The sequence below is a fragment of the Pipistrellus hanaki genome, assembly GCF_964339955.1.
Source record: "Pipistrellus hanaki genome assembly, chromosome: 1".
Lineage (NCBI taxonomy): Eukaryota > Metazoa > Chordata > Mammalia > Chiroptera > Vespertilionidae > Pipistrellus > Pipistrellus hanaki.
Window position 1 is genome coordinate 54639750 of NC_140503.1, and position 25928 is coordinate 54665677.

Genomic DNA, 25928 nt, shown 5'->3' on the forward strand with positions numbered 1-25928 from the left:
TGATTCTCTTTCATTGTTGATGTTTCTGTCTTTCTCCCTCTCCCTTCTTCTCACTGAAATCAATAAAAGCATATTTTTTAAAAAATGAGAGTTTTCAACTAGGTATTTTGAAATTTTTTATAATTTATATCCTAACCAAATCATATTTTTCGTGTGTGTGAACACATTTATACATAATATAAACTGTTTCTTGAATTTTTAAAAGCATATCAGCATATTTAAATCTATAAAAACTAACAAGCTTTCATTTTCAGAGGTCTGGCCGAAATACCTCAAGTGGCACTCCTCAGTTGCGAAAGAGTCATGAATCTTTTGGCAATAGGGCAGACAAAAAGGAAAAAACAAGACATAATCATTTCATTAAAACAGCGCAGCCCTACCGACCAAAGGTATTTTTGTTTAAATACCTTTCTGGATTTTGTTCTTTCTAAATTATTGAGTATTATGAAATAAAGAACTACTTATTTTAGTAAGAGTTGTCCTTTGTTTTTAGATACATCTTTGATTCATCATTTTCCCATAGAAAGATACCCATTGTGAATTGATTATATAATAATACAATTTTTTAAACAATGTTTTGATAAACACTTAACTGCCTCTTTTTATTCCATTTTTACTTAACAACATGAAGGACAAAGGTTTTACTGGAGTTTCTTTAAAAAAAAATTATTGATTGATTTGTGAGAGAGAAGAAAGGAGAGAGAGAGAGGAGAAATGTGCATTCATTATTGGTTCTTGTATTTGTCCTTACCAGGGATCCAACTTGCAACCTTGGCATATTGGGACCATGATCTAAACAGCTATGCTACCCAGCCAGGACTGAAACTTCTTTTTCATTAAAATTGTGTTTTATGGACCTGGCCAGTGGCTCAGTTGGTTGGAGCATCATCCTGTACAGCAAAAGGTTGCAGGTTTGATTCCCTGTTGAGTATGGGTGAGTATGGGAGGAAACTGATTGATGTTTCTTTCTCTTTCTCTCAAATCAATAAAACCATATCCTCAGGTGAGGATTAAAGAAAACATTTTAAAATAAAATAAAATTGTTTTTTATCAAGTATTAGTTGAAATATGTAGTCCCTTCAATTTTGAGAAACTGTTATAAAAGCATTTTTTTGGAAATGCCGTTTTTATAAAATGAATTTTGAGCTATAACAAAAATCAAGTATATAAAATTGATACTGTTATTGATATAGTTATATTAAGTTGAAGAATACCATAAAAGAGATTTTATAAAAATTTCCACATGAATGTCATGGCATTTTTATAATGAGCTTTATAACATTTACTTTTTCCTTGAAGATTGATACAGCTTTGGAAGAAGGAAAGAAAAAAAGAACCAAAGATGAAATTGTAGATATTGATGATCCAGAAACCAAGCGCTTTCCTTATCCGCTTAATGAACTATTAATTTGGGCTTGCCTTATGAAGAGACAGGTCATGGCCCGATTTTTGTGGCAGCATGGTGAGGAATCAATGGCTAAAGCATTAGTTGCCTGTAAAATCTATCGTTCAATGGCCTATGAAGCAAAGCAGAGTGACCTGGTTGATGATACTTCAGAAGAATTGAAACAGTATTCCAAGTAAGTTATATTTTATGACTTGGAACATTTAAAAAATACAATATAGACTATGTTTAAGTGAAGATTATATCATGAACTAAGTGGGGGTATAGATGTATAATTTTATTTGTATATTTAAGAGAAACCAGTTTTAAAAATTTAGAAAGAAACTTGGCTACCTATGCATATGCTAAAGAAGTTACTACTTTGTTTGCATTTCAAGTTAAATAATTCAAGAAAGAAGAAATGCCAGAAGTTAGTTTAATATTGGACATACTAATAATTAGGTTAGGAAAAGTTTCACTTGGAATGGTGAGAAAAGGAAAGAAGAAAGCAAGGTTTAAGCTGTGAACTAAGGAAATGAGTTCAACTGGAAGGGCATTCCAGATGGTGGAACTACATTTATAGGAGAATGCAACATTTCATAGAAGTTTTCATTTACTAGTGCACTAATGGAATTGTAAGCTGGAAAGGTAGTTTCTAAGAAGCTTTAATATAGAGAATAAGGCCTCTCTCCCCCAAAATAGGTTGACTTTAGAAAAGGGTAATAGTTATTACTAAAAGTAACTCAAACGGGGATCTGATGATTACTTACTGGAGATTTAAATTTTAGGTGTTTTTCATGATTAGGTTAGTCTGTATTCACATTCCTTTCTACTAGGTATTAACCCTTTTCTATATTTGAAATAACTATATAGAAAAAATTTTTAAAAATATATATTTTATTGATATTTTACAGAGAGGAAGAGAGGGATAGAGAGTTAGAAACATCGATGAGAGAGAATCATCGGTCAGCTGCCTCTTGCACACCCCCTATTGGGGACGTGCCCACAACCAAGGTACATGCCCTTGACTGGAATCGAACCCGGGACCTTTCAGTCCACAGGCCGACGCTCTATCCACTGAGCCAAACTCGTTTCGGCCGATATATAGAAAAAATTTTAATTGAACATTGTTAGTTTGGGTTTCCTAAAGGACCAGGGGAAAGGTCCTGCTCTGTAGTCACTTTTTTTTTTAATCCTCACTGGAGAATATGATTTTATTAATTTTAGAGATGAAGGGAGAGCGAGAGAAACATTTATCAATTGCCTCCTAAATGCACTCCAAACAGGCATGGAATCCACAACCTGGTTATGTGTCCTGACTAGGAATCAAACCCACAACCATTTGGTGCATAGGACATATTCCAACCAACTGAGCTATACCAGCCAGGGTTGGAGTCACCTTTTCAGTCTTTTTAAAAATTATGTATGTATGTATGTATGTATTTATTTATTTTTATTGATTTCAGAGAGGAAGGGAGAGGGAGAGAGAGATAGAAACATCAATGATGAGAGAGAATCATTGATTGGCTACCTTCTACATACCCCACACTGGGGATTGAGCCCTCAACCCAGCCATGTGCCCTTGATCGGAATCGAACCTGGGACCCTTCAATCCGCAGACTGACGCTCTATCCACCGAGCCAAACCAGCTAGGGCTTCAGTCTTATTTTAATTTGACATATTTTAAATACTTTGTGATTTCCACATAGTAGTAGGTATCTGAAAATATAAAGCTACCATCATTCTATTGCCTCACAATTCCCTAATTTTTTTTTTGTTTATATTGTATGTTTGTGAAAATATTAAAAATATTAGAACATGTTATAAATGAATGTAAGAATAGTGGTTTAAAACTACAATTTGGTAAAATGAGTATGTTTTTGCTTTTATCTTTTGATAGTGATTTTGGTCAACTAGCAGTTGAATTACTAGAACAATCCTTCAGACAAGATGAAACCATGGCTATGAAATTGCTCACTTATGAACTGAAAAACTGGAGTAATTCCACCTGCCTTAAGTTAGCAGTTTCTTCAAGACTCAGGCCTTTTGTAGCCCACACCTGTACACAAATGTTGTTATCTGATATGTGGATGGGAAGGCTGAATATGAGGAAAAATTCCTGGTATAAGGTATGCCTTAGAAAAAAATGGATATAAAGGGTGTGATTAGATTAAAAGAGCAGGAGATGGGGTGGGATTAGCCCAGTTGTATAGTAAAATGCTTTTATTTTTTATTTGGGGGTGGGGTGGTGTTGGCATTGTATACAGGGTGACATGTAGTGTCCTTTTTCCTCCTATTGTTCGTTCTAAATCCTTTTCAGATGTGGTAGTAAGTGATTGTTGCCCCTATCTGAGCCAGAAGTATGAGGCCAACAAATGAAAGTATGGCATTTATAGCCCTGAGCAGTCATGGACAATGGTTCCTAAATTCTAAAATGCAGTACCTATCTACTAACTTAATAATGTGTTACGTTTAATTTATTTATGTATATTGGATATGCCTGTTTTTTATGGTAAAAAATGTGGGCTGGTACTTTCAGTTTAATCATAATGAGAGATATTACTTTAAACTCCCTTTTTGTTATCTTATATCTTAAATAAGGTACAGAAATCTAGAAGGCAGAAATCAGGCAAGTAGTTCAATCATTAACTATTATAAGTAGATAACAAATACTAATCATCTACTAAAAAGATGGTGAAAGATTAACCAGTAGAAAACCTGATACACAATTCTAATTTCTTTGTGCTTCATAACAAAATTTTATAAATTAAGCTTTTTTTTATGGAGGCACAAGCTGAGTAATCATGTAACGTGGCACACTTGCAAAGAAAGAGATTTAGGATAAAATGAAGCACATAGTAACTTCATAAGGCTTGAATTTTGTTTAAACAAATGTATTTTCTGAACAGGTTGTAATTTGATTTTTTTAAAGAACAAGTCTTTATTAAATATTTCTATACCCTCATATCATAATACTTAAATGTTTTGTTACTCCTTAAAACCATTCAACCTGGGCCTCTTTAAAAATAGTTGTAAGTAGAAATGAAGTTTAAAGTTTATTCCCTATACTACCAAGGACAAAATGGCTAATAGTAAGGATATTTAATATTTTTTTATTGCTTGTATTATTTTCTTAAAAGTTATTAATGCTAAAATATGAATTTACGTTTTTGAAATTTTTAGGTTATATTAAGCATCTTGGTTCCACCTACCATATTAATGCTAGAATATAAAACTAAGGCTGAAATGTCTCATATTCCACAATCTCAAGATGCCCATCAAATGACCATGGAAGATAGTGAAAACAACTTTCAAAACATCACAGAAGAGATTCCCATGGTGAGGGGGGAAAATTTTTTTAAGTGACTATACAAATTTATGTATAAATGTATATATTTATAAGTGTTATTTTATTTTAGGAAGTATTTAAAGAAGTAAGAATATTGGACAGCAATGAAGGAAAGAATGAAATGGAAATACAAATGAAATCAAAAAAGCTTCCAATCACACGAAAGTTTTATGCCTTTTATCATGCACCAATTGTGAAATTCTGGTTTAACACGGTATGTTTTTAAATTGTATGAACATAATGATTTTAAAAGATAGACTTAGTGGTCTAGAGTCCATACTGATCTTGATGTAAATTAATAACTGAAAAGCCATTTTCCATTTAAAAGAGCAATAAGTTCAAAGTAGTTTTATCCAAACAGCTCTCAAATAGAATGATAAAAAGTTAACACATCTTAGTTCTAATTGGATCTAGTTCTGACTGGAAACAGAAACTTACTAAACAAATATGTGGTAGCTATATGCCTTTGTTAGTGAGTAACAGGTACTAATCATCTACTGAAAAAATTGGTCAAGATTAATCAAAAGGAACACTTAATACACAATTATAACGCTTCGTGTTTTAGGATTTTTTGCAGATAATGTTAAAATTTTGGAAATAAGCCTTTCTTGCAGTATTAATTGATGTTGAAAAGTAATCTATCAATAGATAACTCATATAGTTTTATTCATAATCAACTTGTTTCTTGATTTATGAAGGAATGGATTTTACTGATGAACATGTATGTTCATAGAGGGATAGTCAGTCTCATCTGAAGAAACACTAACCAGGGATGAGCAAATGAGTTTTTACTTTCCTTCCCAGAAAAACTCAAGCTGTTTTTTTGCTTTGCTTTGTTTTTAAATGAAATATTTTTCTATTGACTTTTTTTTTTTTTTTTTAAGGGAGAGAGAGAGAAAAAGAAACATTGATGTGAGAGTGGAAAATTGATCAGCTGCCTCTCCTGCATACCCTCTACCTGGGATCAAGCCTGAAATATGGGCATGTGCCCTGACTGGAAATCGAACCAGCACCCTTTTGGTATAAGGGACAACCACCAAACAGCTGAGCCACACTGGCTATGGCTTAAGTTGTTTTTATTTTATTGTTATTTTCGTTGTTTTTCATTTTTATCGTCAGACTTTAAGACTAGCTAAAGTATACAAATAGCTTTGTGCTAAGATGAACATTTGAGAATGTGTTCCTTCAAGTATTGCTTTCCAACACACACATGCTCATTAACATAAGACTAATTGATCACGTTTCCATTTCAATATGGAAATTTTCTCGCTTCATCTTGATCAGGTGTTGAAATTGCACATTTGAATTACCTAACATAATCCCCAAATTCTGTCCCCACTAATGGAAATAATGTAGGTATCTTAGTTTGCATTCATGTGAAAGGACTGTTTAAAATGAACAACCCAGGTGGCTGCAGGAATTTTTCTTTTCTTTATTTATTGCAGTTTACTGCCATAGCTTAAAATCATGATGTGGCTTATTTTAAGACTGGTAGAGACAAAGATGATTCTTAGTCACAATTGTACAAGGATTGATAAATCTGGGTTTTCCTATAAAATGATTGTGTAGCTGTGTTATACATAGACCATATCACCTTCCTATAATTTTTTTTTTTTTTTAAGAATATCGAAAGTGGAATTTTCCCTTTCCTAGAGCAAATGCTTTTCATATTAGTTTCCATTTCTTGGGATTTCAACCTCACCGATGAGGAGCTAGTTGTCGTTCCTAGGAATACTATGTTGTTCGCAGAGGGAAGAAACAGGCAGTATGTGTTTCTTGATGATGACAGTGAAGTTCTTTAGTAAACCATATATTATGATGCTTTAGGTATATTATAAGTTAAATAGAATTATGTAGGCTAAGCTGAGAACATAAACCTTGATATTATAAAATTCTTCCTATGGGAAGTACTAAAAAGCTAACAAAATTTTAGAACAGCACATTTATACTCAGGAGATCACTTATATTTTGATTAATAAATGCAATGTCTGAACTGAAGAAGAATTACTTCTAAAACTATTTTAATGATTAAAGCTGGGTGTACTTCACAAGAGTTCCTTTAGTTAGTTTCTTTTTTTGTATATGTTTAAAATTTTTCAGAGTAAAATATTTTGTAATTAATTTTATTCATATCTTGTGTGTTTTTTTTTAGTTGGCTTACTTAGGATTTCTGATGCTTTATACATTTGTGGTTCTTGTACAAATGGAACAATTACCTTCAGTTCAAGAATGGATTGTTATTGCTTATATTTTTACCTATGCTATTGAGAAAGTCCGTGCGGTATGTCTTTAGTTTTTCCTACCAGTAACTTACTGTATATATGGAAAATGTTTTATTTTGTTTTGGGAATGTATATGAGTATGGGTATGATAATTTAAGTGATGACTTTATGGGAGAGTGACTTTAGTGGACTGTGTTTGTTTATTCTGTTATAAAAATCATGGCAGCCCTGGCCAGGTAGCTCAGTTGAACCAAGGTTGTGGGTTCAATCTTCCATCAAGGCAAGAATCAACCAATGAATGCATAACTAAGTGGAAGAACAAATTGATGTTTCTCTCTCAAAATCAATAAATTTAAAAAAAAATCTATATACGGTATATAAACAGCTAAGTGACCGGCCAGGATGTATGACACACACTGACCACTAGGGGGCAGATGCTCATTGCCCAAGCTGCTGAGCTGTGGTGACTTGACAGCAGCTGTTCTCAGGTGACGCACCAGAGAGGAGGGAACCCGATATCAGGGGTGCTTCACCCAAGAACCACCCTTGCAATCTGCAACCCCTCGGGATATTGGAGAGCTGGTTTTGGCCCGTCCCTGTAGGCCAAGCCAAGGGACCCTCACTCACTCCACAGACACCCTTTGAGCTATGGCACTGCCCTAGGTGCAGCTGGTCAGGGAGGGACCATTGGAGTTTGGTTCCAGGGCATATCTCACCCAGTCCCACCCCACCAGCTACTTTCTAATTAATTTCCTTTTGATGTGCATGAATCCATGCACCGTGGCACTAGTTACTTATAAAAAAAAAATAGAGATCAGTGTGTTTGTAACAAATTACAGACAATTATTTGTCTCAGGAACATAACCTAGATCTGTGTTTGCTTATATATTTTATGAACATAGATATTTACTCTCTCTGCCACTCTTCAAAAAGTAGTAATTATACATACAGCCAGTCACTTATATATAGGTTATATATAGGTATGTAAGTTAGATATAGGTTCTTGTCTTGCATTGCCCTCTTAAGTGTACTCTATTGCCCATTGAATTGTCATAAAGATTTAGATCCTATGTCTATAAGAGTTTTAAATTTAAATTGTAATTTAAAAAAATATATATTTTATTGATTTTTCCTTTGAGAGGAAAGGAGAGGGATGGAGAGCTAGAAACATAGATGAGAAACACTGATCAGCTGCCTCCTGCACACCCCCTACTAGGGATGTGCCTGCAACCAAGGTACATGCCCTTGACCGGAATCGAACCTAGGACCTTTCTGTCCACAGGCTGATGCTCCATCCACTAAGTCAAACCGGTTTCGGCTAAATTGTAAATTTTTAATATCTTGATATGGAGGAGAAAATGCTTTTATACTTTGAATTCAAATTAGTAACTACATAAGTTGTTTTATAACACATATACTTAATAATTTCTGAGTTATTTTATGTCACTGCTTACATTTAGAGAATATATTGAAATTGCAAAAATAAATAAAAGGCATTGTACTACCCTACCACTTGGATATCATTGGAATTTATCTTATTAACTAGCTTACTATACATTTTAAATTTCTTTTAAGTACTATGATTCGTATGTTTATGAAATCTGTTGTTTTACCAACTTGTTTGAAGAAATTAGGTGGTTAAATGATAAAAATAAGTTCCAAAGAATTCTTCTAAACATTCTATAAAATAAAAGCCTAATATGCTAAGTGTCCTGTCGGCCAGTTGGCCATTCAACCAATCAAAGCGTAATATGCTAATGATATGCTAAGGCCACTCGGCCACTCACAATGATATGCACTGACCATGAGAGTGCAGACAGTTGACCAGTCACTATGCTGTCACTGACCACCAGGGGCAGATACTTCAACTGGTAGGTTAATTTGCTGCTGGGGTCCGGCCAATTGGGACTGAACTAGACAGGCCAAACATACCCTGGAGTCCTCTCACAGTCCCTCCCAGCTGTCTAACCTCCCACATCCCTCCCCAGTTTTGATTGTGGACTGACTGGTGGGGGTCCCTTGGCCTGGCCTGCACTCTCTCACAATCTGCGACCCTACGGGAGATGTCGGAAGAGCTGGTTTCTACCCAATCCCACAGGCTTGGCCAAGGGACCCCACTGGTACACAAATTTGTGAACTGGGCCTCTAGTATATTCATAAAACATTTCTATAAGGATTCATTAGATAGTATAGGCATACCTTGGAGATATGATTCCAGCCCACTCTAATAAAGCAAATCTGTCACTAAAACATGTCATAATCTTTTTGCTGGTGAAGGGTCTTGCCTTCAATTTGTGAAATGGGCAACACCTCTAAAGCCAGTAAAGCAAAGTACAATGAAATGACCTATGCCTGTAATAAAAGTAGTTGTCTCTAATGGAAAAAGAACTTAACTGGCTAAGGCAGAAAAGTGGAAGGGAGACTTTCAGTATTTACTTTATGATACATTATGATTTTGAAGATGTAAATGTGTTACCATGTCACACAATTTTTTTTAATTTTCATATTCAGGAAAGAAATAAGTACAGCTACTTTAACATAGAGTTGTTTACTTTCAACAAATAAAGCACCTTTGGAACATCTATCCTAGTGTTATTTCATTAAAGAAAAAACTTTTCAAAAGCATCTTACATTCCAATATAGAGAACTGTGGTCTAATCCAAGATTTCAGCATCTTATTTTATTTTATTTTTTAATGTATTTTATTGATTTTACACAGAAAGGAATTGAGAGGGACAGAGAGTTAGAAATGTTGATGAGAGAGAACATCGACCAGCTGCCTCTTGCACACCCCCCACTGAGGATATGCCCACAACCAAGGTACATGCCCTTGACTGGAATCGAACCTGGGACCTTTCAGTCCGCAGGCTGACGCTCTATCCACTGAGCCAAACCGGTCCTGGCTCAGCATCTTATTTAATCGAGCAAGTCATTTGTAGTGGTTGTTTTTTGTGTGCTTTTTCCTTTATACAAAATAAGGAGAAGAAGTATCTGTCTCTGATATCTTATTGAATTGTCTTGGGATCAAATGCATTATCAAATGCCAAGAAAATAAAAAAAAATACTTTGAAATACCAAAAGATATGTAAAAATCTACTGTAATGTTATAAGTGAATGCTGTTATATGTTTTAATAGGAAGAAACTGATTAAACTTTTTTTTTCACCTTTAGATCTTTATGTCTGAAGCTGGAAAAATAAGCCAGAAGATTAAAGTGTGGTTTAGTGATTACTTCAATATCAGTGATACAATTGCCATATTTTCTTTCTTCATTGGGTTTGGACTAAGATATGGAGCAAAGGGGAACTTTGAGGATGCATATGATAATCATGTTTTTGTGGCTGGAAGATTAATTTACTGTCTTAACATAATATTTTGGTATGTGCGCTTGCTAGATTTTCTAGCTGTAAATCAACAGGCAGGACCTTATGTAATGATGATTGGAAAAATGGTAAGTTGAGAGGTATCTGATCATATCAGTTTATCAATATTGTTTCTTAAAATCATAAAATTGTTAACATAGCTTTACTTGAATCAGAATGTTGTTTCATGTGTATTTGCTTTGTACTCTAAATTAATCATTCCTAAAAGTATTAACTTTTGAAGATAATATTTTTTTTTAAGATTTTTTTTTTTTTAATTTCAGACAATTCTTTTTATTTTAATATATTTTATTGATTTTTTACAGAGAGGAAGGGAGAGAGATAGAGAGCTAGAAACGTCGATGAGAGAGAAACATCGACCAGCTGCCTCTTGCACACCCGTCACCGGGAATGCGCCCACAACCAAGGTACATGCCCTTGATTGGAATCGAACCCGGGACCTTTCAGTCCGCAGGCCGACACTCTACCACTGAGCCAAACCGGTTTTGGCTTAAAGATTTTTTAAAAATATATATTTTATTGATTTTTTTACAGAGAGGAAGAGAGAGGGACAGAGAGTTAGAAACATTGATGAGAGAGAATCATCGACCAGCTGCCTCCTGCACACCCCCTACTGGGGATGTGCCCGCAACCAAGGCACATACCCTTCACTAGAATCTAACCTGGGACCTTTCAGTCTGCAGGCCAACGCTCTATCCACTGAGCCAAACCGGTTTCGGCTGAAGATAATATTTTTATGTATATTGTTAGGGTGGGAACACATTTTATTTATTATGTCCCTGATTCCATTATATTCACAAGTCCATTCTGTTCTGCAGACATTTTATTCACTTGATTTTTATATTCACTTGTTGGTAGGTATGTATTTGATGTCATTTGGTCGTTCATAATTTTTATCTTTACCTTTTTCTTCTTAAATAATATCCTTCAGCTTTTCATGTAATCCTGGTTTGGTGGTGATGAACTCCTTTAACTTTTTCTTGTATGTGAAGCTCTTTGTCTGACCTTCAATTCTGAATGATAGTTTTGCTGGGTAGAACAATCTTGGTTGTAGGTTCTTGCTGTTCATCACTTTGAATATTTCTCGCCACTCCCTTCTGGCTTGCATAGTTTCTGTTGAGAAATCAGCTGACATTTGTATGGGTACTCTCTTGTAGGTAACTTAACTTTTTCTCTTGCTGCTTTCAAGATTCTCTCTTTGTTTTTTTTGCCCATGGCATTTTAATTATGATGTGTCTTGGTGTGGTCCTCTTTAGATTCCTCTTGTATGGGGTTCTGTGTGCTTCCTGAACTTGTAAGTCTATTTCTTTCACCAGGTGGGGAAAGTTTTTTCTCACTATTTCTTCTAATAGGTTTTCAATATTTTGCTCTCTGTCTTCTTCTGGCACCCCCAAAATTCGGATGTTGATACGCTTAAAGTTGTCCCAGAGGCTCCTTACATTACCTTCATATTTTTTAAGATAATTGGTTTTATCCTAATATTTAATATGTAAGGAGCTCCAGCTCTCATTGCCAGATTATTTAGTGACTTAATGCTATTGGGTTAGTTCATTGGTAATGTACAGTAAATGGGAGGTGTAGGAAGCACAGAAGTGGACAGCCATAATAAAAATGGAGTTGGGAAAAGCAGAGGAATCTAAAAGTTAAGTGGAGCTATCAGGATTTCTTTCTAAATCTTGCCTCTAATATACTAAAATATTCCTGCCAATTTTTTCATCTCAGCTATAGGGAGCTTGAATATATGCTTCATTTTTTTCTTTATCCATGATCTTTAGATCCACCTTCCATTAGGATTAAGTCTTTCTTCTATTCACCAGTACAGAAAGATATGCTAACCTGTAAATACTATAGAACTAGTAGCAAATTCTGTCATGAAGGCTTTCACAAAGACTGATATTTGAAAATAGTTTAGAAAACGGGTAGGAATGTTTCCTGATGAGGGAATTTGTTATCCGAGAAAATAGATTTGAAAAACTTGAAGATATAAGAGATTAAAATGGGGGAAAAAAGTCTTCCCCACAGTAGCTATTTTTAGTAGAGTTCATACTAAAGACAATTATATGATAAACAGTAAATGTCACCCATTCTCTCCAACTCAAAATTCGCAATTTAGAATAGAATATTCAAATATTTTAGTTAATTAAGTTTAGATAAAGTATATTGAAGATTGTCAGATAGGCTTTATGTAAAAAGTTGTGGTGGGGACTCTTTTCCCCTCCCCATGTGGGAGTCTGTGCTTGTTTTTCAGTAAATTTCTATCTTTTTTTTTTATATATATATATTTTATTGATTTTTTTACAGAGAGGAAGGGAGAGAGATAGAGAGTTAGAAACATCAATGAGAGAGAGTCATTGATCAGCTGCCTCTTGCACACCCCTACTGGGGATATGCCTGCAACCAAGGTACATGCCCTTGACCGGAATCAAACCCGGAGCCCTTCAGTCCCCAAGCCGACACTCTATCCATTGAGCCAAACCGGTCCCGGCAAAAATTTAAATCTTTTGCTAATAAAAAAAAGTTATGGCCCTTTAACCATGTGAGGAGACAGCATGAAGTCTGTGACCCAGAAGAGTGCCCTTACCTAATCAATGCTGGCACATTGATCTTGGACTTCCAGTCTCCAAAACAGAGAGATTCAAAAATGGCAGCAGAGTAAGTGGAAACTATACTGACACACTCCTAGGACCAAACTGGAATTACAAGTAAAATAGAAAAACACCACCCTGAAAAGTCAGCTGGAGAGAACCTTGATAATCAAAGATGGGAAGTGGAGACCACAAATGGATTGCTGGTAGAAAGTGTGGAGGGGTAAAAGGGCTGGCTGGCTCCCACAGATAGCAGCTGAAGTTCAGGAGGGTTATCTCAGCTGTGTGGAGTTCCCACTGAGAACTCGAAGGTCTAAACCCCAAACTGAGCTCCCCAACCCAGAACACCAGAACTGAGAAAGGTGCCCACATAACATCTGGCTATGAAAGGCAGCAGGGTTGCTATGCAGACACCCTCTTGAAGGGCCAACAAGCAAAATTTTATGTGCACCACTTACCTTGTGCTCCAGCAGAGGGAGGGAAGGGTGGATTGGAGCTGTGTGAGCTGAAACCAGGTTTGGGGTCTCTGGAGTTAGAGCTCAGAAGGCAGACACCTGTTTCCTGTGCTGAGTCACTGTCTCACACTGCTCAGAGCATCTTTCTGCAGAAGACCTTCGTTATTCAGGTGGTCTTAGCCTGGGGAGAAGTTTCTGAGGTCCATAAGAGACTTAGAATGACAATCAGCCTGCAGGCAGAAGCCATTGCCCCACCCTATGAGAAAAACTCTCACCCCACCCTGTGGTTAATAACGAGGCAAATCAAGACGTTATAATCAGACTGCAGGCAGAGGCAGGTCTCTGGAGGCTTTGAGTCTTTGCCTGATTTAATTCTGGGCCCAGGGCTAGGAAAAGCAGATCTTGATGCACATCTTGGTCCTTTCGAAAGGCACTGAGCTACAGCCAAGGGAGCCACAAGCTGTGGATTGCTGATAGCTCCAAACAGGGTACTCAGGACCAGTCAGAAACAGAAAACAACTCGTTTTCCTTTGGGGCTTTTTTTGGGGGGGGGGGGGGGTCTTTCTATTTTGGCTGCCTGTTTGTGTTAGATGTCTGCTAAGCCTCCCTATCTTTAGTGCCAGACAGTGGTGAAGGCCTGGGGTGGGGTGGGAATCAGGTGAAGGAAGCAGGGGCGGGGGGGGGGGGGGGGGTGTCTGTAATACAACAATAAAGATTTTTTTTAAAAAAAAGTAAAAGTTATGAAATATAGATATCTCTGAAAGATCAGCTATAGACCTTGAATAATTTTATGGTAGTCAAGTACAGATTTGGGTGTTTTGAATTTTGACTTGGACTTTCAAAAAAATTACAGATGAATGTTTGGATCTCAAAAGTATATTAAATGCCATGAATAATGTTTTGATGAATTATTTGCCTTTTAAAATCTTTTTTATATATATATATTTTTTTTTATTGATTTTTTACAGAGAGGAAGGGAGAGAGAGAGAGAGAGCTAGAAACGTCGATGAGAGAGAAACACTGACCAGCTGATGTGCCCGCAACCAATGTACATGCCCCTGACCTGAATTGAACCTGGGACCTTTCAGTCCGCAGACCGACACTCTACCACTGAGCCAAACCGGTTTCGGCTAAAATCTTTTATCATAATATTTTGTTGATTGAGAACATGCATTCTCTCAACTATACTCTTATTGTTTTACAAATAAGAAAACAGAATCTTGGAGGGTATTAGGACTCTTTGATTGCAAGTCACAGACTATCAAAAAGAGTTTTTATTGAGACCGATCTAACAGGATTTTAAAGATGATGGATCGAGTCTAAATTATTATATATAAGTAAATATTTTATAATTACTTCTTCTAGTCTAGACTTATTGTCCTATTTATGTTTCATGTTTTTTTGGTTCCATTTTTACTTTTACGATGTATTTATTTTTTAAAATATAGGAAAATGTTACAATTTTTAGGTTGATTTATTACAATAATTGTTCCTTCACAGTAAAGTATAGATTTATTATAAATATAGTCTCTTGATCTGTATAGTGCTTCCCTTAGTAGATGATTATTTGTAGTAAATATTACGTATTGCTAGAATGAAACATTTACCTCTTTAGATATAAATGCTAAGCATTGTGCATCTCAATATGTAGGTAGAAATTGAAGTTTTATTATAGTATTTAATTCTTTGAATCCTGAGTAATGATACCAAAATTCACATTGTGATTTCATAAGAATTATTTTTCAGTAACTTAATAGGTGATATAGTTCAATTTGTCTCTTTTTTAATTTGTTGAAATTACAAACTACCTAACTTGCAAGTGGAATTGTTAGTCAAAAATTGGTCTCATTTATTTTTCAACATCCATATTAATAATATAGTTTGTATTGTAGTTTTGCTTTAGTTCCTATGAGGTTTTTGTAGCCCAGGACCAAGCATCATGCTATAGAGTTCAGTATGAATGAGAATGCTTGCTTTTCCCCCCTCTTTTTCTTTTGGTGAAATGGGCAAAGGACAGTTAGCAGAAGGAGTAGAAAAGAGTCTGCACCTTCAATATAGAAGTATTTGGAAAGAGCACTTATGGAATTGATTCCCTGAATCTGTCCATGTGTCTAGACCAGTGGTCGGCAAACTCACTAGTCAACAGAACTAAATATCAACATTACAATTATTGAAATTTCTTTTGAGAGCCGAAAACCAACTTTTGCACATGGGCCACAAAGTTTCAATTGCACTATATGTGCGCTCCCGCACATGGTATTTTGTGGAAGAGCCACACTCAAGGGGCCAAAGAGCTGCAGTTTGCCAACCACTGGCAGCCAGCAGCCGGCTGCCACTAGGTACATTTTTACTCCAGATAGTCTTCAATTAGAACCAGAAATTCGATACAGTTTATTATATAAAACTAGTAGCCCTGTGCAAAAATCCATGAGCTAATAGGTCTCTGTGGGGCCTGGCCACTCTGTGCCTGCTGGCCAGAGGCTCTCTGTGGCCCCAAGGCCCATTTGCACCCTGGCCCGGCCAGAGGCCCATCTGCAGCCGGGCACGGAATACTTGCCTCGTCGCTGGGATGATTACCCAAGTGTTCTATGCCCTGGCCTGGCCAGAGGCCCTTTGCAGCCGAGGTGGAACGGTTGCCTTATTGCCATGGCGATGATGCAAGCATTCTACTAGGCCACTCAAGCTACCCGCTGTCAGCTTCTGTCTACCCCCCACCCCCCACCCACGCCCCGCCTCCGGGAGTAGGGGACTCTGCCAGGACTGAGAGGATGGGCCCCACCATCTTTGTATGGAGTGATGGTTAATTTGCATGTTACACTTTTATTAGATAGGATATGTCTGTGACTTGCCTAACTTCACAGATCAATTTTTACATAATCGCCTTGGTTAAGGTTTATATAGTAATGAGATTTTTTTCGATGCTAATATTAGGGATAAAAAAGAAACTCAGATATTTTAGTTATCTATTAGAATATTAGAACTTTTAAGATGAATATTGTCATTGTGTTTAAATGTATTTTAACAGTGTTCATTTTTCAACAGGTGGCCAATATGTTCTACATTGTAGTGATTATGGCTCTTGTATTACTTAGTTTTGGTGTTCCCAGAAAAGCAATACTTTATCCTCGTGAAGAACCATCTTGGACTCTTGCTAAAGATATAGTTTTTCATCCATACTGGATGATTTTTGGTGAAGTTTACGCATATGAAATTGATGGTAAGGGTTTATGTTTACAAATTCATCTTTTGTTTATTTTATGTTTAAAGTAGGAAACTGCATTACAGTAATATTAGAGGCCCATTGCACAAAATTTGTGCACAGGTAGCGTGCCTAGCAGCTGTTGGCTGCCAGCCGGAGTCTCCCTTCCCTGGATGCCAATCAGGACCTTCCTTCATTTATTGCCGTCCCTAGGTGGTCAATGCATATGATAGTGAGTGATCGAACTCCTGGTCAGTAGAACTCCTGAGGTGACACTTTGTGTATTAAGCTTTATGTTTGTAGATTACATATTTTCAAACTGTTACCAGCCTAACTCTTGACACAATACATTAGTTAATCCCAAAAGAAACAAAAAAATTAATGGGAAAAAAAGTATTTTAGAGGTGTTTGTTTAGTTGTAAGTTGTGAAAGTGTGGCCTAAACTAGCTTATACATAATAAGGACATTTACTAGTTCACATAACAAAGGTCAGAGGTAGAGTGGTCTTAAGGGGTTGTTAATTCATAGCTAAGGACATCTATTCTCTTTCCTCCCATCGCTCTGAAATCATAGTGTCTGATTCATACAAGTTTCCCTTATGATTATGAGACTATGTAACAAGCAACAGGAAGAGATACTGTTTTCCATTGTGCTCTTTAGGGGGAAAAATCCCTTTTCCAGAACCCCCTATTGTACCTGTACTCCTATCTCACTAGCTCAAATGTCCTTCAATTTCAATTGCTCTGAAACAGGGCAATGGTAATGGGGTTTTATTGATTAGTTTAGACCCATGGTCTGCAAACTGAGGCTCACGATCCACATGCGGCTCTTTAGCCCCTTAAGTGTGGCTCTTCCACAAAATACCATGGCCTGGGTGAGTCTATTTTAAAGAAGTGGCGTTAGAAGAAGTTTTAAATTTAAAATATTTGGCTCTCAAAAGACATTTCAACCATTGTACTATTGATATTTGGCTCTGTTGACTAATGAGTTTGCTGACCACTGGTTTAGACTAATCATGATGAATTTAGGTGATAAATGGTGTGGGGGTTTTTTGTGGGTTTATTTGGATTGTTTTAGTTAATTGGGCTAAATAACTTGCTAACATTGGCAATACAGCCAACTTTCAGAGATGTTCTTTTATATATATATATATATATATATATATACACGTTCGTATGTATATATATTTCAGAGAGGAAGGGAGAGGTAGAGAGAGATAGAATCATTAATGATGAGAGAGAATCATTGACTGGATACCTCTTGCATGTCCCCCACTGGGGGTCAAGCTTGCAACCCAGGCATGTTTCCTTGACTGGAATCGAACCTGGGACCCTTCAGTTCACAGGCTGATGCTCTGCGCACTAAGCTAGTTAGGAACAGAGATGTTCTTCTACTGACCTCCACATCTTGGTTGTGGAATCTTTATCTTGTTAGCTCCCTCTTGACCTCTCTCTCACCCCATACCTGTGTTGCTCCATACCCACCTATTTATAGATTATAAGGTCAGGGAGGGCCAGATCGTGGTCATTGGTTGTTATCAGATGTTGAAACAATGAGGTTTTGCCAGCTTGGTCAAATTTTGTGTTTAATTGCTTCTTCGGTTTCTTTCCAGGTTTTCATTGGCTCTCTTTGATGTGGCTCTAGTTTAGTTGTTATAAAGCATTGGATATAGTTATATATTATTATTAACCTCTTACAGAGAGGAAGGGAGAGGGATAGAGAGCTAAAAACATCGAAGGGAGAGAAACATCGACCAGCTGCCTTCTGCACGCCCCCCACTGGGGATGTGCCAGCAACCAAGGTACATGCCCTTGACTGGAATTGAACTCAGGACTCTTCAGTCTGCAGGCCAGCGCTCTATCCACTGGGCCACACCGGCCAGGGCTGGATATAGTTTTTTTAGTCTCCAGCATTCTATTTCTTGGGTATGCTTCATCAAATTAATCTGAGCAAAATGGAAATAGATTTGTAAACTTTTTTTTTTAATATATTTTATTGATTTTGTACAGAGAGGAAGGGAGAGAGAGAGCTAGAAATATCGATGAGAGTCATCGATCAGCTGCCTCTTGCTCACCCCCTACTGGGGATATGCCCGCAACCAAGGTACATGCCCTTGACTGGAATCGAACCCGGGTCCCTTAGTCCCCAAGCTGATGCTCTATTCATTGAGCCAAACCGGTTTCGGCAGATTTGTAAACTTTTTTAGGAGTGATGCAGAATTTGTCACTAATTAACGGTTATTTACTTCTAATCCTTGCTTTCTTAAATTGTTTTTACTTTACTCAAATAACTTCATGCCTGGTATTAAAGCTCTTCACATTTTTGTATTCAGCAATATTCTGACTTCAGAAACATTTCTGGTGGGAATAATGAAAGCTTAGAATTCAAACCTAATCACTATATATTTGAGAGGCATTTGAACCACTCTGTAGACCCTCTTTTGTGACATAATAATATAAACTCAGTAATCTTTATGTTTGTAAATGGGCTGTGAGTTTACTGTACTCTCTTATGGTTCCATTACTTTTCTTATAGAAATGTTAGTGTGGCTGAATCTGGGAATTATATTCTCCTTAATGCTCCTCAGGCTAATCCCTACCTTGAAGATTAGACATAATGTAAAAACATATTTCTTTGTCTGGAATAGAGTGCTAGAACAGATATCTATATCCCTCACAAAATTCTTCTGTGTTGGAATATTTCTAAGTTGATGTTCTTGTGGCTGCCTGCCCAGTACTTTCACTAGAAACTATCAAACAGATTTATATATAATCAAAACTTCCTTTACCCAAACAAACATAAATACTCATTAGAAGCAATTACTAGTGAATTACTAAATATATATATTTTTTCTTTCTAAAGTGTGTGCAAATGATTCTTCTATCCCTGGAATCTGTGGTCCTGGGACGTGGTTGACTCCATTTCTTCAAGCAGTCTACCTCTTTGTACAGTATATCATTATGGTCAATCTTCTTATTGCATTTTTCAAGTAAGAATTTTATTCAGTTGCTTATTGTAATGAGATCATTTAGCATATATTTCTACTCAATTTGAAGGAAATAAAATTTTAATTCCAAAAATTTTATTGAGGCCTAAACTAAAATTATCTTTGAAATTTGCAAATAAGAACACATTCATTTTTATATTAAATGAGTTCTGAATTTGAAACTTTATTAAATATCTTTCAACATGCAGTTCTTTTGTAAATGTAAACCTTTATTTGGGATTTTTAATAAGTTGTCAAATACCCATTCAGTAATCAAATAGAACAGCAAATAAAAAAATAATCAGTAATTCCATTCTCAATATTTTGGTGTACATCTTTTTATCATTTTTTATGAATACATAGGGACTTTTTTTCTTTTCAAAAATAATATTCATATAGCCCTACCCAGTTTTGCTCACCAACCAATCAGTTATGTCTCTCTCACATTGATGTTTCTCTCCCTCCCTTTCTCGCTAAAAAAATCAATGAGAAAAATGCCCTTGGGTGAAGATTAACAAACAACAAAATAATAATGTTCATAAATATATGTGTATACACACACACACACATATACTTATATTAATTGATACTTATAAGAGGAAGGAAGAGACAGAAACATCAATGTGAGAAACATCAATTGATTGCTTCCCATATGCACCCCAGTGAGGGATTGAACCCACAACCTGGGTATATGCTCTGACTGGGAATTGAACTGGTAACTCTTTGGTGAATGGGGCAATACTGACCAATTGAGCCACACCAGCCAAGGACCTCTCATTTATTTTTAATAGCTTTCTAGTATACCATGATGTAGTCATAATTGTTCAAGCTAGTATGTTATATTGTTCAACTGTTTATAACTTTTTGTTCCCAAAATGACATTGTGGTTAACTTTCTTATCAGTCCTTAAGTATTTCCTTAGAATATTTTTAAAAAAATATATTTTATTGATTTTTCACAGAGAGGAAGAGAGAGGGATAGAGAGTTAGAAACATCGATGAGAGAGAATCATCGACCAGCTGCCTCTTGCACACCCTCTACTGGGGATGTGCCCGCAACCAAAGTACATGCCCTTGACCGGAATCGAACCCCAGACCCTTCTGTCCCCAGGCCGACACTCTATCCACTGAGCCAAACCGGTCCCGGCTCCTTAAAATATTTTTCTAAAAGTAGAATCGTTCAATATATTTTTAGGGCTTTTTTCACTTAAGTCAAAATAGGCCATGTCCTCATATCTGCCAAGACTAGGTATTTTTAATGGTTATTAATTTGATAGTACATTAAAGGATCTTATTTTTACTTGCACTTACTTTGTTGCTATTAAGATAGAATATTTATGCCGGGACCGGTTTGGCTCAGTGGATAGAGCATCGGCCTGCGGACTGAAAGGTCCCGGGTTTGATTCCGGTCAAAGGCATGTACCTTGGTTGCGGGCACATCCCCAGTAGGGGGTGTGCAAGAGGCAGCTGATCGATGAGTCTCTCTCATCGATGTTTCTAACTCTCTATCCCTCTCTCTTCCTCTCTGTGAAAAATCAATAAAATATATTAGAGAAAAAAAAAGATAGAATATTTACTTGTGTTTTTATCAGTTATATATAATCTTAACATCTTAATGATTTTTGCCCATTTTGGGGAGAATTTGTAATTAAGATTCTCAACAATATTGAACCTTGAGCCTTATACTTCTTGCATGTACTTTTTCCGAATTCTCATTTGACTTTTTTGTCTTATTTATGGTAAGATACTCTTTTGAATTCTGTTTAAAACAGAATTACAATGAAGTCTTTAGCATTTAAAATGTGATTAGCTATTTGTTCTATTTTCATTCTTTTTTATTTAAGCAATGTGTATTTACAAGTGAAGGCAATTTCCAATATTGTATGGAAGTACCAACGTTATCATTTCATTATGACTTATCATGAGAAACCAGTTCTGCCTCCACCACTTATCATTCTCAGCCATATAGCTTCTCTGTTTTGCTGCATATGTAAAAGAAGAAAAAAAGATAAGAGTTCAGATGGACCAAGTAAGTAAAATATATTAAAATAATGTTTTTGTTTATTTGCTTTTTATTCCAGTGTTTACATTTTATCATTTATCAGTATTACACTAGAAGCTAAGTATTAGGTTTTTTTCTTTAATCCTCACTAGAGGATATATTTGATTTTTAGAGCAAGAGAGAAAGAGAAACATCTGAAAGAGAAACATTGAAGGTTGTCTCCTATAAGCACCTGACGGGGAATCAAACCTGCAACATAGGTTATATGCCCTGACGAGATCAAACTTATATTCTTTTGGTATGCAGGACGATGCTCTAACCAATTGAGCCACCCATTCAGGGCCTAAAGGCTAAGTATTAATTTTATTCAAAAGACTTACCTTGGTTAATGTTACTGTAAAACTTTTGTTGAATTTTTCAAAACAGAATTTTAAGCAAATTATGACATCTGTAAAATGAATTTAGTATTAAACTTCTTTTTGAAAATGGCATCTGTTGTTTTTTTGTTGTTTTTTAAATGATAATCTTACCTAATAGTATACAACATGTATATTAACCGTACCTCCTCTAAGCTACCAACCAATCAGGAGTGACATGCAAATGAACCCAACAAAGATGGTGGTTAATTTGTGTACACAGGTGCTGAGTGATGGGGCCATGGCGACATGTAAGCGTTCTGCCCCATCCCTGGTCTCTCAGGGCCTCTGGGCAGCGTGGGAAGGCAGGGCCTGAGCAGAAAGGGCTGGGTCGGAGTGGAAAGGTGGTGCTGGCAGCCAGGGAAAGGAAAGCCCATTCTGGCAGGAATCCTCGTGCATCGGGCTTCTAGCATATATAATGCTTTCTGTTCCACAAGTCATTTTTGCTGCTTTGGAAACAATACTAATAGTACATTTTGTATACTGCATGAGACTAATTACCATATCAAACTACCCAGTTTCCCTGAAAATAAGACATTGTCTTATATTAATTTTCGCTCCCAAAGATGTGTTAGGTCCTATTTTCAGGGGATGTCTTATTTTTCCATGAAGAATACGGTACACATTTATTGTTAAATGAAAATAAAGGAAATTTATTACCTGTATACGGTATGGTAGTACGGTAGTTGTCAACACAAACCAGACAAACTGTGAATCCTACAGTATCAAGAATTTACTCATTTATTCAATGACAATCATGTCATCATCTTCTGGAACATCATCATAACAATCCAGTTCCTGAATTTCCTGGTGAATTTCTTGTGACTTCATTTCTCTCAATCAGTGGACCAAATCTCTCATGTTTAGCAATAGCATTCTGAGACAGAGCCTAGAGGGGGCCTTATTTTCGGGGGGATGCCTTATATTTCACTCAGAAGGGAACCTGAAAGTAGGTCTTATTTTTGGAGATGTCTTATTTTCGGGGAAACACAGTATTTAAAATTTTACAATCTCTCTGTTCTACCAGTTCAGTTCTTAAATTCATCTACCTGGATATGTGAGGGAGAGTTCTGAGAAATAGTTGGGGAAGAGTGTTTTATGGGGAAAGATCTTTAGGACAGAAGTACTTGAAACTGTTCTCCTAAGATCACACTATGAATAAAGAAAGAAACAGAAATACTTGTTAGTGCTTTAGACATACATACAGCTGTAAAAAAATAATACAGATTATCTTATAGGCTTATGAACCCTGCATAATTCATGACTCATTAGTTAAAGATGGATATCTTGATAGCCTTCGATTTATTTTTTTCTTTTTCTTCCATAGAACTTTTTTTAACAGAAGAAGATCAAAAGAAACTTCATGATTTTGAAGAGCAGTGTGTTGAGATGTATTTTAATGAAAAAGATGACAAATTCAATTCTGGGAGTGAAGAGAGAATTCGTGTAACTTTTGAAAGGTTCAGAAGCTCTTTAATTATAATTGATTATATATCAGAATAGATCCTTAATAGTTATGTCTCTTATACATATGGTTATTGTTCAATTTATGTTTATCAAACAAGTAAGTTTGGTAATAGTTTTACATTGTATTTTGGGAGACAGTTCAGTTCTAATATTTCATGTATGTCAATAAGTCAGTCCTATGTTATTTTTATCCTTATTAATGAGGCAGAGAAGAATTAATGGTTTTTTTTACTAGTGGGAGAAAATTAAAACTATTATTATATTAGGTTATTTGTTTCTATCAGCTATGCTATATTAGGAAAGCATATGGTGTTGGTGTAGATATAATATTGGTAATGGAAGTTTTGTATTTAATTATGATGGGATTGGCATGGAAGCTTTCTTAAATATAAAGTGTACTTTCTATAAATAATCATACCTTATTTTATAACTTATTTTTTTATCATAATTTATTGAAGTTACAAAAAAATTTCTAAAACATTAATTTTCAACATTTGTAAAATGCCTGTTTTTCCCCTATAGAGTGGAACAAATGTGCATTCAGATGAAAGAAGTTGGAGATCGAGTCAACTATATAAAAAGATCATTACAGTCATTAGATTCTCAAATTGGCCATTTGCAAGATCTTTCGGCCCTGACTGTGGATACATTAAAAACACTCACTGCTCAGAAAGCTTCGGAAGCTAGTAAAGTTCACAATGAAATTACACGAGAATTGAGCATTTCCAAACATTTGGCTCAAAACCTTATTGATGATGGTCCTGTAAGACCTTCTGTATGGAAAAAGCAGGGTGTTGTAAATACCCTTAGCTCCTCTCTTCCTCAAAATAGTCTTGAAAGTAGTAACCCTTTTCTTTGTAATATTTTTGTGAAAGATGAAAAAGATCCCCAATGTAACATATTGGGTCATGATTTACCTCTAATTCCCCAGAGAACAGAATTCCATTTTCCAGAGGCTGGTTCCTCTTGTGGTGCCTTATTCCAAAGTGCTGTTTCTCCTCCAGAACTGCGACAGAGACTACAGGGGGTAGAAACCTTAAAAATATTTAGTAAAAATAAGTCAGGCAGGTCATCTAATAGTATACCACTATCATCCCCACCATCCAAACTTTTTGTTAGTACCCCATCCCAACCAAGTTGCAAAAGCCACTTGGAAACTGTAACCAAAGATCAAGGAACTGTTTGTTCTAAAGCTGCAGAAGGTGATACTATAGAATTTGGAGCATTTGTGGGTAAGTTTGGCAATGTGATATTTGTATATCAATATTATTTATTTTGTAATTATTATTATTACCATAGAAATAAAAATTAGCAATAGCTAATTGAAACTATGTACTCAACGTGACAAGTGGAGTATATGTAGATCTAATAATAGAGTGTGGTTCCAAAATTTTTGCAAGGAAACAGAAATGGGAGAAATATTTATACCTATGGTGCAGTTTCCTACGATAACAATTGTTTGGAAAACTTTTTTGAACCTTGTCTTTTGAATTTGAGGATCTTCTATTGAATTTGATCAACGTGTATTGAAGGAACCTACATATTGGGGAATAATAGGAACGTACAGAGAAGGCTGGAAATAACTGGAAAAGAAAATTGACTTATAAGTAGGATGACCATATAATTTTTTATCTAAACCAGTACACTTAAAAGAGTGAAAGGGTACACTGCTAATAATTACATCAGGTCAGTAGTGAATGCCAGAATTCTACTTATAGTCAACCCATTTATAGTATCCAGAGAAGAGAGCATTTCAAAAAATAATAATTTGTCTGTTTATTTAAATTTTTAATTTTGAAATAAATTTAGACTAATAGTAGCAAGTTTGCAGAAATATTGTAAGGTGATCATTCTTTTTATTAATGGAATTCATTGGAGTGACATTTGTTAACGTTATATGGCTACTAGGAGCCTAGTGCACGAAATTCATGTATGGGTAGAGTCCTTAGGACTGGCCAGTAATCAGGGCCATTCAGGGCTTTCCTTCTCCTCGCTGCCAGCTGCCACCCCCTGGTGGTCAGCGTATGTCACAGTGAGCGGTTGAATTCCCAAGGGGACAATTTGCATACTAGTCTTTTATAGGATAAGGTGTACGGTTCTATATAATACATCATCTGTATATTGTACCAGTATGTTCACCATTCCAAGTAGAGTCTCCTTCCATCACCATTTATCTGCCCTTTATTCTCTTCTGATTGGCCCTAATCGCTGGCCAGTCTTAGGGATCCTACCAATGCATGAATTTTGTGCACCAGGCTCCTAGTAGCTACTTTCCCCCACAGGAATGATTAATTCTTTTTAATATTTTTTAATTGATTTCAGAGAGGAAGGGAAAAGGAGAGATAAAAACATCAGTTATTAGAGAGGATCATCAATCGATGGCCTCCTGCTCACCCCCTACTGGGGATTGAGCCCTGGACCTGGGCATGTGCCCTGACTAGAAATCAAACCATGATCTTCTGGTTCATAGGTCAATGTTCAA

General features: G+C 36.1%; 1 protein-coding gene across 1 annotated transcript in view; it reads left to right on the forward strand.

Moving 5' to 3' along the window:
• TRPM7 (transient receptor potential cation channel subfamily M member 7) overlaps window positions 1-25928 on the forward strand; it is a 114973-nt gene that overhangs the window by 57741 nt on the left and 31304 nt on the right. Inside the window, exons 15-26 of the mRNA XM_084894040.1 lie at window positions 255-389; window positions 1300-1580; window positions 3285-3513; window positions 4568-4723; window positions 4804-4947; window positions 6886-7014; window positions 10127-10405; window positions 16420-16594; window positions 19439-19565; window positions 21406-21590; window positions 23307-23439; window positions 23969-24678. Coding sequence (XP_084750166.1) covers window positions 255-389; window positions 1300-1580; window positions 3285-3513; window positions 4568-4723; window positions 4804-4947; window positions 6886-7014; window positions 10127-10405; window positions 16420-16594; window positions 19439-19565; window positions 21406-21590; window positions 23307-23439; window positions 23969-24678 — 2683 coding nt within the window. The remainder of the gene's footprint in view (window positions 1-254; window positions 390-1299; window positions 1581-3284; window positions 3514-4567; window positions 4724-4803; window positions 4948-6885; window positions 7015-10126; window positions 10406-16419; window positions 16595-19438; window positions 19566-21405; window positions 21591-23306; window positions 23440-23968; window positions 24679-25928) is intronic.